This window comes from Lactuca saligna, chromosome 4, assembly GCF_052625555.1.
Source record: "Lactuca saligna cultivar CGN05327 chromosome 4, ASM5262555v1, whole genome shotgun sequence".
Classification (NCBI taxonomy): domain Eukaryota; kingdom Viridiplantae; phylum Streptophyta; class Magnoliopsida; order Asterales; family Asteraceae; genus Lactuca; species Lactuca saligna.
The window spans coordinates 142,175,464-142,187,683 of record NC_136420.1 but is presented as its reverse complement, the minus strand read 5'-3'; the positions used below and the strand labels follow the sequence as shown (position 1 = coordinate 142,187,683).

The 12,220-nt window shown below is 35.0% G+C and overlaps 1 protein-coding gene across 2 annotated transcripts; it reads right to left on the bottom strand.

Annotated features, from left to right (window-relative positions):
* Positions 1-1,431: 1,431 nt before the first annotated feature.
* LOC145042893 (K-box region protein (DUF1985)) lies at positions 1,432-5,004 on the bottom strand. Of its 2 annotated transcripts, none has more exons than XM_078991405.1 (7): positions 4,814-5,004; positions 4,289-4,530; positions 3,327-3,880; positions 2,965-3,109; positions 2,739-2,876; positions 2,501-2,656; positions 1,432-2,102 (listed from the first exon to the last, which is right to left on the bottom strand). In XM_078991405.1, exons 2-7 carry the CDS (start codon positions 4,325-4,327, stop codon positions 1,575-1,577), a joined length of 1,560 nt encoding a protein of 519 aa, XP_078847531.1. In that variant the 5' UTR covers positions 4,328-4,530; positions 4,814-5,004; the 3' UTR covers positions 1,432-1,574. The 2 variants fall into 2 exon arrangements, with proteins under 2 accessions (XP_078847531.1, XP_078847532.1); XM_078991406.1 differs by having other exon boundaries at positions 4,313-4,530.
* Positions 5,005-12,220: the final 7,216 nt, after the last annotated feature.

The following is a 12,220-nucleotide window of genomic DNA, read 5'->3' as shown; positions in this document are numbered from 1 at the left end:
TCGAAAGTTGTACTCCATGACTGTACGCAATGTTAATGAACTCAACATATTCAAGCTCACTAGAAACGAACCTTAATCCTTCACGTTAAACAATATTACAATTTCTTATACTTCTCTTATGTAAATCTTTCAAGAAATGCAACACATTCATTAGGTCCATCCCATCAAAATCAACATCCTCAAACACATGATGTATACCATAATAGTAGCAAAACGGGTTCCTAATGAACTTTTTTTTGGAAGGGAAGATCGACATTGAGGTATTATGCCATCACGAAAGCTCAACACATATAACCGGGGGAGAAGGGTTTGCTTGAGAGGAGAAATAAGACACTGTGAATCGATCATGGCATTTTATTCTCATATAGGTTCCATATGACACTTTCTATTAATGAGATGGCACCGCCTTTACCTTATATGAAAAAAAAACTTGGTTGGCTACACAAAAGATGACGGTCTCACCAATTCATTTTGTTTAATATGACTTTTTTAATATGTAAAATTGGATTTTAAGCCCATAACTACCAAATAAACATAAAGGGCCTTTAAAAAAGACAAGAGTTTGTAGGGCCTTGGTGATAGTATCCTTATATAAAAGTATATGATAAAACTTGATAATCTAATGAGTTTAATATTATTTTTTGAACGACTGAAATATATTAACTAGAAACTAGTAATGAGCTAGAAAAACATCACGTCTGAATACATTACAATACAGCACAAAAACATTACAAGAAAACACAAATAAGAATTTTAAGCCACGCTATTCGGTCAAATATGTAACTTACACCCATTTGAACATCAAAAATAGGACTTAGAGGCAATATCATAAAAAATAAGACTTTTTTGGGCTCATGTTTACCAAAAATGATCTGATTTCTAAAAGACCAAATATATCACCACTAAAAAAACCCTTCAAGGATTAGTTAAAAAAATAAAATTCTCTCTTAATAAATATACTATTAATATATTTCATATTTATTTTTCAATTCTTCATTTTTAAATTGTGTTTTCTACCATGTTTTGTATCTAAGTTTTGTTTTAAATTTTGATTCATCTATTTTATTAAGTATTTTTTATGAATATAAAAATAAATTTTTTTTTATCTATTTTTAATCCTTTTAATATTCATAATAACTTTTAATAAAAAATAATCATAAATTACATTTATTTCATAAAAAAGTAGTTAGGCTTGATCGCTAATGGGTATAAAATAAGGTTTAATTGGGTTGTGTAAGTAGAAAAAAAAAATTACAATAACAATGATAAATTTACTACATTAAATGGTTAACTGACAAAACAATATATGCCAAGGATTAATCGAATGGTAAATGTATCTTCCCTTCTACCACTCAGGCTTGATTTTTTATTCTGTTTACCATTTTCCACTATATCCAAATTGTAAAGCAACACACACGTAAACAACAATACTTACAAATAAATTTTATTCGTTAACATCAAGCTATTTGTATACACACAAGAGAAACAACCTAGCGATCAATTTTGTTTAACATCACGCTATTTGTATACACATTATAGAAACAATGATATACCTAATAATCCATTAGCCGAAGTTATTTTCCTTGCAAAATTTCCACCATTTCAAAATAAATATGAGCCCTAAAACCTTCATCTTTCTCCGCAAGAAAAAATATCAAGTCCAGAGTCCCATCACTCGTAATAAGCGAAGAATTAGGTTTCCCACAAAGTTCAAAGTGTAAAGTGAATTTCAACTTAAACTTTTCTTTTTCAACCCCAACTGCTGCATAAACCAAATCCACAAATTCTTGATACCGCATTTTATGCCTAGCTGGAATCGTAAAAGTTGATGTTGATTCATCACGGTTGATTTCTCCATTCTCGTATTCAATATTACCACCGTAATAAAAACTCATGAAAAATGGACGACTTAAAGCCGTACCAAAATCGGATATTTCCGGAACCGTGTCCGCCACTGGGCGTGGTGGTGGGACCGGATGTGACATTGACGGTATCGCAGTGTATGAAGATTCGTTTGTGGGGTCCGGATGTGTTTGTGGTCGACCATCACGAAAAATCAAAGGTGGCTTCTGCTCTTCAACTTCAATATCATCTGAGCCAACCTGCATGGCGTAGCCAGGATTTTGTTTTAGGGTAGGCCAAATAATATATAAAATATGAATGAGTGACAAAATTCTTTAATTATAATTCCTTTTATTTAACAAAAATATTTATTGTACATACAATATATATGTAACCTTAATTTTTTGTGTCGGCTAAGCCCCTGCTTGCATTCCCATATCTATTTTTTTTTAACATTTTGATTAGTTAACAAACAACGGTATCATGTGTATTGGAAATGTGTCCCTCCCCTAAGTGGTTGAGGGTTCAAGTCCCGTTGTAGACAACATGTGTAGATTTAATACTAGGATTCGTGGATGTGTGAGTTAGCTGTTCTAAAAAAAGTAAAAAATAAAAAAATAAATAAAAATAGTAAACGTGTAAAAATTCAAATGTTTACCTCATTATTTTGCGATGGTGGCTCTAGACGACTCTTCTTCGACAATGGCGAAAGATTTTCGGAAACATCGTTAAAAAAACGACAACTGTCTATCCACCATTCAGCAGACTGTTCGTCTGTTGTGGGCGTCAGCTCCGTTTGAGGGTGACGCCCATCCTAATAATTAATAACACAATTAATTAGTTAATATAATGATTAATGAAAAGAAATTAAGTGTTGTCAAATTTGACAAACGTACCGTATCTACATCAAGAAATTGTTGGCACGTATCCCACGACAGTGCGTGGGTCCTCCTCCATGCAATGGCCCGAGGGATCACATCTCTTTCACGCATCGCGAATTCTCTAGCAATAGGAAACATCTCGAAGATCCATATCTTTTAAGTTATGCAATGGAAAACGTCAACCAACGGATTTATGATTAAAAAAAAAAGCTTAAAAGATAATAAAAAGATATCATCGAACCTTGAAGGCGTAGACGAATCCTGTTAGAGTATACTTCGCTACCCTCTTACGCGTTGTCCTAACACCCACATGGTGTCCGCGTTTTGACAACGCTCGATTCAACTGGTTGTAGGTGGTCGGCCAGATATATGACCCCCATGGGTACCTATCCCATAACAGAATTGATTGATTACTTAAAGGGAAGTGATCATACACAACAATTTTTCTCCATATATAACAATTTATGTTTTATAGAGTTGTACAATACAATATTTTAAACCACAAGTTGTTATGTATGAAGAAAAATTGTTGTGTACGAATCAGCTTCCTTACTTAAATAGTTGATATAAATTGTACACGTAAAAGAACAAATTGTATAATACTTGTTCCACGAGACTAAGTCGTCAACAAGGCATAGGAGCCGATCGGAGACCACCGATTTATCCTCGTGGCCCATGAATCCAACCTCCAACAAGATGAGAAGACATATACGGACTGCATCCACGTCTGCTAACTCTGCAAACTCTTTACTCCGAAAGACTTGTAATAAGTCGGAGACCTTCAACGATTGATACGAAGGAATCCTTGAAAACAACCGGATCCTAAACCAGCTCTTGGACGTCTCCGATGACGAAGGAACGTGGCCGAATCGGAATCCAGTGACAAGACAAAATTCCATTTGCCCAAAACGCAACTCGTATCCTCCAACACGAAACCACATCTCCGTAGGCTCTGGCTCCGGGTAGATTTGAGTTTGCAGCATTAGATGGACGAGTAGTGGGTCCCCATACGCAGTCGAAATATCTAACCACCTACCAAAACATGTGGTCTTGAACATCTTTAAACGCGCATCGGATGACGCCTTCAACTTCTTCAAAATCTCTTTTGCAATGCCTAACTTGGCCTTGATAGTCAAGGCTGCCTCATAGTAATCACCCTTTGGAACATATTTCGCAAATTGGACATGTTTAATTGACCGATTAGGGCATACTTAAGGAATGTAAAAAATTGGAATTAAGACATTTCGCAAACCCTAAACATGTAAGAAAAAGATGAAATATGATATTTCACAAGAAGCAATACCAAACTTTGTGAAATGAGTTGTATGCAAAATTTAAATTAATGCAATTTACATACCCAAATTTGTTCATATACTACCACTACCACTACCACAATTCATATGGACCCTATGTTAGTTGATAAAAAAATAGCCTAAAAAATGTAAAATAGAACATTTCACAAAATAAAACTTATATTTTGTAGAGCTGATTACGACTAAACTAGAAGTAGACACTAACCAAACACATTGATTTTGCAAGAAAACGAGTATTTGAAGAACACTTACTTGATTATCTTGAAGAACACTTACTTGATTATCCGGCATTTTGTTGTCCAGATCGTGTGTGTGTGTGTGTGCGCAACACTTTACAGGCGAAATTTGCTCTCGGAGAAGTTCATAAAGGTTTGCAAATGAATTACACAAAAGAACAATCAGATTTCGCCAGAGTTTTGCGAAATTGGTGGTGGTTGTTTCGTATTCTGTTTACTAAACTTGTTGATTCTTGACAGGCCATAACTGAATCTTATCTGCACAATTAATCACAAAATTACAGTCTTCAATTTCGAATATATTGTTGCGAAGCTTCTAACCTAGGAGCCCCGTTTATACTTCATAAATATCAAGAATTGTATTCAAATTGTGAATCTTTTGAGTTGATGTTGCTAAAAGAACTATAAGGGTTTTTAAACGAATTATTAATGGCTAAAATTAGATAAAAACAAATGGTTGGGTCTTCTGGTAAAGGTACATTGAACTGTTTTCTCCGATAAAGTTTCAAAATTGAAGCACACAATGGATTAAACTACATACCTTGCTTGTGATAGGCTTTCGATCTTCGAAATATAAATAGCATTCATGAGAAATAAAGCAAAATATGAGGTTTTTGATTGTTTTCTACAGCAAAACTCAGCAGAATCAGCTGTGGATGTTCGAGGAAAAAGCAAAATAAGGGATTTTTTTTTTCATGTGCTATGCTAAAGAGAAGCTGTTGAAAACGAAAAAGCGAAGGACTTTTAAGCTCTTTTGAAAAAGTTAACCTAATATTTAGACAAAATTTATTTAACTGCTCATAAATTGTAACACTTTTAATTATTTTTGGTATCCATATTAAATGGTTACACAACCATTTTAAAATATTATTAATTTTAGACAAAATTTTATAATTGGTCGTTATGATTTATAAAATTTTATAATTCGTCCTTATGATTTATAAAAAATCATATGAAAAAATTACGTTATTGGTCATTAGGGTTTCAATTTATTACTCTATGACCCCTCACCCTTAACCTGTCACTTTTCTACGGGTGGTAATTTCATCTTTTCATGTACATTTTATTATTTTCCCTTTAATTGTAATTTTCTTTAATCATTTATTATTTTTAAAAAGGACCTATATTTACCCTACTCTCACCCCATCATCCATCCTCCTTTTCACCCTCATCACCTGTAACTTTACTTACTAAATCCAATTAATATAATTAATCAAAACATTTTTCTTTCCGGATAATATTTTCATATACAATAATATGATTGTGAATAAGGTTGATCTTCGTGTCCAAGAATCCCAACACTCGATAAGGTTACCCTATAGATATAACCCACCCACTTCAAGAGATGTTTTGGGTTGCTTTTTAACTTAAAAGAGTTATTTTTAAGAAAATGACTTTGTGATTTATAACTTTTCTCAAAAGAAGTTTTAAAATATGTTTAGATAACTTTTGAGGGAAGTAAAGGCTAAAAAGCCAAAAGTTATCAAAAGTTACAAATTATTGGCTTTTAAAACAAATTTTTTTTTCTTCTTGGCAAAAAAATTCGTTCTAAAAGAACTTTTGGAATTGCTAAACATTTTTATAGAAAAACCAAAAATCCAAAAAATCACTTTGAAAAATAATATGACCCTTTCAATATGGTTGACGTTGTTGTACCTTATAAACAATTGAGAACAAAAATAGCAAAGTAACTTTAAAAAATAATCTGACCCTTTAAGTATGGTTGACGTTGTTGTACCTTATAGACAATTCACAACAAAAATAGTAAACATTTTTTAGTAATTAATTTCATCATGTGGCTTACTAATATGGGTTTGTTGGATTTTAAATCAAACTAGGTGAGGGACCAATGCATTGCAAGGTCAAATGTAAGATTTTTTGTTCGGTTTATTCTCTGTAAATATTATTTCATGAACTATTTGTTTATACTTTGAACAAAACAATAGGTTAAAAAAGATTTTATGGTTTGAGCCTCGTTCTTGGAGTAGATTTTTGATGATTTGTCCTTAGTCATTTGTACACACCCAAATAAGAGAACATTCATCTTGTTAGTACTTCAGTTGCAAGATGGAAATCACACATCACACAACACACAGACAACAGACAAATAAAAAATACCAATGTACTTTGGATATTATAGAAGAGGTGCGACGGTTTTCAGTTTCGAGTATATACCCATATATAGCACTGTACTTTCATTTTTCTATATTTGACAAAATAGAAAATAAAAGTATGATGTTATATTTGACAAAGAATGAAATATGACAAATACTGAAGTTTTTTTATTACATAAAAGTCAATTGTGATAATGTTTTTCAAGAAATCCCCAATACCCCATCTTTTAATTAACTGATATCATTGATTTTAGTTTACTTTTAAATGCCTAATTCTTTTTTACAAACGATGATGATGATGATGATAATAATAATAATAATAATAATAATAATAATAATAAAGTATATGCTCGTTAATATTGTACCTGGCATATCATTTAATGAAGTTGATAATGCCTTAGCTAAATAAACAAATATATTTACTTAACTTTTATTCAATCTTAAATTATATTAAAAACATATTAATTGTATATTCATGGTTTTTGTTTTTTAGATCAAATTCATCTATTGGACACAAACACACGACAAAAGAGTTGAGAAAACCTCATATGCTATTCATTGTTTGGGAAGATGTGGTGGTGGTAGTTTTTGTAGGAGCAGTCCTCCTGTTTCTGCACCTATTTGCAATCCATATGAGTTTCTTACCAGAATTAACTAAAAAAAGTAAATTAAGATTCAATTGACGTTGAGACCTTCCGAAATTGCAATTACCTTTAGATCTTGAATATACCAAAATAAGGTAATAACAATGAAGTATTGGCCGGTGTTGTGTTCGATGTTCGCTGATGATCATGTATGTATTCATAAAAGAAAAACAAATCATATAAAAATGAATAGTAGTATATATTTTAGTAAAACTAATAGGATAATGTAAGGCTAGTATGTAAAACTCAAGTCAACTGAATTTCTTGTTGTTGATGGGTTTTGTGGATTGCATGAAGCATTAGAGTAGATGAGACAACAATTACAGGAGTTCAGTTGAAGGGAGTATCCCATTGATGTTGAAGACCTTTGTAAGGGGTATTTTGGTCCAAGAATGTTTATGATTCTTGTCCAGTAGCTGAAAAATCTTGGGTAACCATCGCCATATAACTTGGGACTTACCTGAAAAATTATCAATATATATAAATTGTCATTATATATATGAACCTAAACTAATGTTTGATATAAGTAATTATTGCCAACGATTACCTGTCAACATGATTCTACTGTATTATCCTTGAAAAATCATATGCAAGTGAAGTTTATAAATTCTACATCTCAATCTCCTGAAAGTTCGAGAAACATTGAGGTCCTATGCTACATATATCAACAATAAACACAAATAAGCAATATATATATATATATATATATATATATATATATATATATATATATATATATATAGATATATATATATATATTGATCTTTCATTTATCCATTTCCTTCGATCAACTAAAAGAAGAAGGAAAACAAAGTAGAAGATGGAAAAAGAATAGAAATGGATTGCAAAATATGAACTGAGTGTGACTTTATGATACAAAACATCGACTTAACATAAAAAAAATAAAAAAAATATTCACTGCTTTTTCTACACAACATGACCATTCTAGATGCTTTGTTGGATCTCGGTACAAAAAGACTGGCCCTAGTATGTGATGATCCAATCAATCAAGGGTTTTGTTGTCTTACAGAAAATTAAATTTAATCTGTTTATAAACATGTTTGACTTTGTCTCCTTTAGAAATCGATACATCATACATGTGTTTTTTAATCAACATTGTCTCATCATCTGTTTCCATCTTGGTTCACATCATATTCTTTTGTTCCAAATAGATAAGCCACATAAATGGTGCCATCATCTACCTACATAAATAGATTGTGTAGGATAGTATTTTTGAAATTTATTTTTCGGAAGTCACTCAAAACAACTTTTTCTTGGCTAAAAATTCTTACCAATCTGAGATGCATAGATTTCACTTCACTGGTTTCCTGGATAGCCTACATAATTCCTTGAAAATCAAAACCGATTGAGTAAAGAAAAACATAATAAACCCATGAATAATCGTTTCATTCAAGCCAATCTTTTTGTACTGAGTTTCATTTCACTCACTCTCTCTCTCTCTCTCTCTAAATTCCCTCTTCAGGTATGTGTAGTGTATAATATAATTGTATACCACTTCAATTTCCCTAAATCATGAAGTATTTTGTGTATTGATTGATTTGTGCATATGAATTTATGTGTTTAGGGTTCGATTCTCAAGTTGAGCGATATCAATCAGACATCAATTATGTCTCTGAGGCCAAGTGTGAGGATTGAGGTCATCTGAAACCGATACAAGGCCGTCGTCGATGCGGATGAAGGATGTAACAACGTGAATTTTCAAAACAATTTTTCATTTTTCAAACAATATAAACCATCATATAATATTCTCAAATCTCATGTTTAGCAAATGTCATCATAATAAAAATACATCCCAAGATCATAAAATAAATCTTCCATCAGTGTGTACAGATCATGCCGACGCCTTCCCACGGTCCTCGCTAGTACCTGAAACACATAACACAATAACTGTAAGCATAAATGCTTAGTGAGTTCTCCAAAATACTACTTACACACATACGCCCTTCCAGGCCATGACCTTCCGGTCCTTGTATCTCAGGGGACTTCCGTCCCAACCCGGTAAACCTTCCGGTCTTACCCGTGTCGACCTTCCGGTCCATAACTCCTTGACCTTCCGGTCCGTATCATAATGCCTTCCGGCCCATAACATAATGCCTTCCGGCCCATATCAAGCATAGCATACATAACACATACAAAATGGGTAACTAATCACATACAATGCATATAGCACAACAGACCTTCCGGTCACACATAGGTACCCTTCCAGGTACAGTATAGTGAGAAGACTCACCTCTGATATCTCGGTAAATCACTGACTCGGTAGAAATATGATCTAGCCTCCGCCTAAACACATAAAATGAATACTCCCATGAATAAAACTATACTCCAACCTTTCTTAACATCCTCAGAAGGGTAAAAGACCATTTTACCCCTCTTCCGGCTCAAAAGGCCTCACTACTATCCAAACCCTAAAAGTCAACCAAAGTCAACGGTCAAACTTTGACCTGACTCGGCGAGTGCACTTGGGCAACTCGGCGAGTCCACCTGTGTCCACTTAACTCCTTAGTCCCATTTAACACGTCGAGTCCCTCCTTTTACTCGACGAGTCCCTAGGCAAGAATCACGGGACTACCCTGACTCAACTCGCTGAGTCCCAAGAACAACTCGGCGAGTACATGCCATGCACAAGTTCTATTGACCTCTTGAGGTCATATCTGTTCCTCAAATCCATAGATCTGACTTTCCCAAGCAATATAATCACGTAAAGCTCGAAACTTGATGCTTATATATATACATAATGGCATCAAATGGTGATTTAGTCCCAAAAATGGCAACCTAAGTCCAATCACCCTACAAGGACTCATAAAGCTTAATGGATTGAAATCTCTGGACCTCATTGAGTCCTGATCCAAAGCATAGACTCGATAAGGGACCAATTTCTCCACATAAACATCCTCAAAAGAGGTTAGAAAACCCTAATATCTAAGTTCAATACCAAAACTGAAGAAGGTCTGAATGAATACCTCAAGTTGAAGTCTCTAAACTCTGAAACCACTTGAATCACACCTCCTTCAGTCTCCTCTTGCTCTTGATCACCTTATTTTTGCCAAACCAAGGATAAAAGATCAATTATGGCTTATCCTTCCTTCCAAACGATATAACTCGCTAAGGGTGCTCTCAAGGGACTGGTAGCCGCAATGGAAGGCTAAGAGTGCCCTTAAATAAGCTCCAACCCCGGAGGATTAGGGTTTCATTAAACAGCGTGGACTCGCCAAGTCCACTCATGGACTCGCCATTGCGAACCCGGATGATCAACCACGGCCCTACTCGGCGAGTCTACGCATCAACTCGCCGAGTTCCTTCACATAATCCAAAAATAAATATTAAAATAATATACCTGGGATTCCGGATGTTACAATTCTCCCCCACTAGAATCAGACTTCGCCCTCGAAGTCTCCTTCTGCAAGTAACTCGGGATATTGCTCACGCATCTCACGCTCCGGCTCCCAAGTCAGCTCTGACCCCTTCATATGCTGCCACTGCACTTGCACCAAAGGCACTTCCTTGTTCCTCAGAACCTTGACCTTCTGATCCCTAATTGCCACCGGTCTCTCAACATAGTTCAGGCCTGCATCCACCTGGATATCCTCTAATGGTACCACTACCGACTCGTCGGCTATACACATCCTCAACTGCGATACGTGAAAAGTGTCGTGAATTTGACCCAACTCCGCAGGTAGATCCAAACGGTAGGCTACCCTGCCTACCCTCGCGATTACCCTGAAAGGTCCAATATATCGAGGCCCCAACTTGCCCCTTTTCCTGAATCGGATCACTCCTTTCTAGGGCTGTAAACGAACCAAACAAACACGAACAAGGCTTGTTCATGTTTGTTTGTTTAGGTTTAACCTAACTAACAAACGAACACGAACGCTTAAACAAACATGTTTTCTTGTTTGTGTTTGTTTGTTTAAAAATTACATTGTTTTTGTTTGTTTGTTAAGATGTTTTTCTAATTTTACCAACCTTCATTGTTTTTCTAATTTTCATCGTTTGTGCATTTAATAGTTAAGAATTATATGTTATTCTATGTTACTATATGATTGTGATTGACGATTCACACAGATTTAAATTTTAGTATACCTTATATATATATATATATATATATATATATATATATATATATATATATATATATATATATATATATATTAACAAATATTAACTAAACAAATATTAACGAACGTTCACGAACTTAAATAAACGAACGAGACCATTGTTCATGTTTGTTTGTTTAACTAAACAAACATAAAATTTTGTTTGTGTTTGTTTGTTTATTATATAAACAAACATAAACGAACATTTTACCGAACGAACTACGAACGGTTTGTCAAACGTTTGGTTCATTTACAGCCCTACTCCTTTCCAAGGAGAGACCTTTAAGAGTACGAAGTCACCGACCTGAAATTCGAGTTCGGACCGACGCCTGTCCGCATAACTCTTCTGGCGACTCTGAGCGGTCAACAACCTCTACCTCACCTGTTGTATCTGCTCAAACGTCTGAAGCACGATCTCCGTACTACCCATTACACGTTGCCCCACCTCTCCCTAGCAAATGGGGGTCCGATACCTCCTCCCATACAACAACTCAAAGGGTGGCATACCTATGCTCGAATGATGGATATTGTTGTAAGAAAACTCTGCCAAGGGTAAGTATGTGTCCCAACTTCCGCCAAAATCCAAAACACATGCTCAGAGCATATCCTCGAGTGTCTGAATCGTCCGCTCACTTTGCCCATCCGTCTGTGGGTGGTATGCGGTACTGAAATGTAGCCTCGTACCCAACTCCTCGTGAAACTTCTTCCAAAATCTAGAAGTAAATCGTATATCTCGATTTGAAACAATCGACATCGGAACCCCATGCTGCGATACCACCTCTCTCACATACAACTCTGCCAACCTCTCATCAGAAGAGCTCTCACTGATAGCAAGAAAATGAGCGCTCTTCGTTAACCTATCCACAATCACCCAAATTGCATCGACTCCCCTGACAGTCCTTGGCAATTTGGTGATAAAATCCATGGTAATCTGTTCCCACTTCCACTCGGGGATCTCCAGCGACTGCAGCTTACCATGCGGACGCTGGTGTTCAGCCTTAACCTGCTGACAAGTTAGGCACCTCTCAACGAACCACGCAACATCCCTTTTCATACAGGGCCACCAATACTC

Excerpts from the sequence above, each read along its gene's own strand:
- LOC145042893 (XM_078991405.1), bottom strand. The coding sequence starts at position 4,327 with ATGCCGGATAATCAAGTAAGTGTTCTTCAAGATAATCAA. Across the intron at positions 3,110-3,326 it reads GACTTAGTCTCGTGGAACAA|GTACCCATGGGGGTCATATA; the intron begins GTATTATACAAT and ends GTTATGGGATAG. Across the intron at positions 2,657-2,738 it reads AATTTCTTGATGTAGATACG|GATGGGCGTCACCCTCAAAC; the intron begins GTACGTTTGTCA and ends ATTAATTATTAG.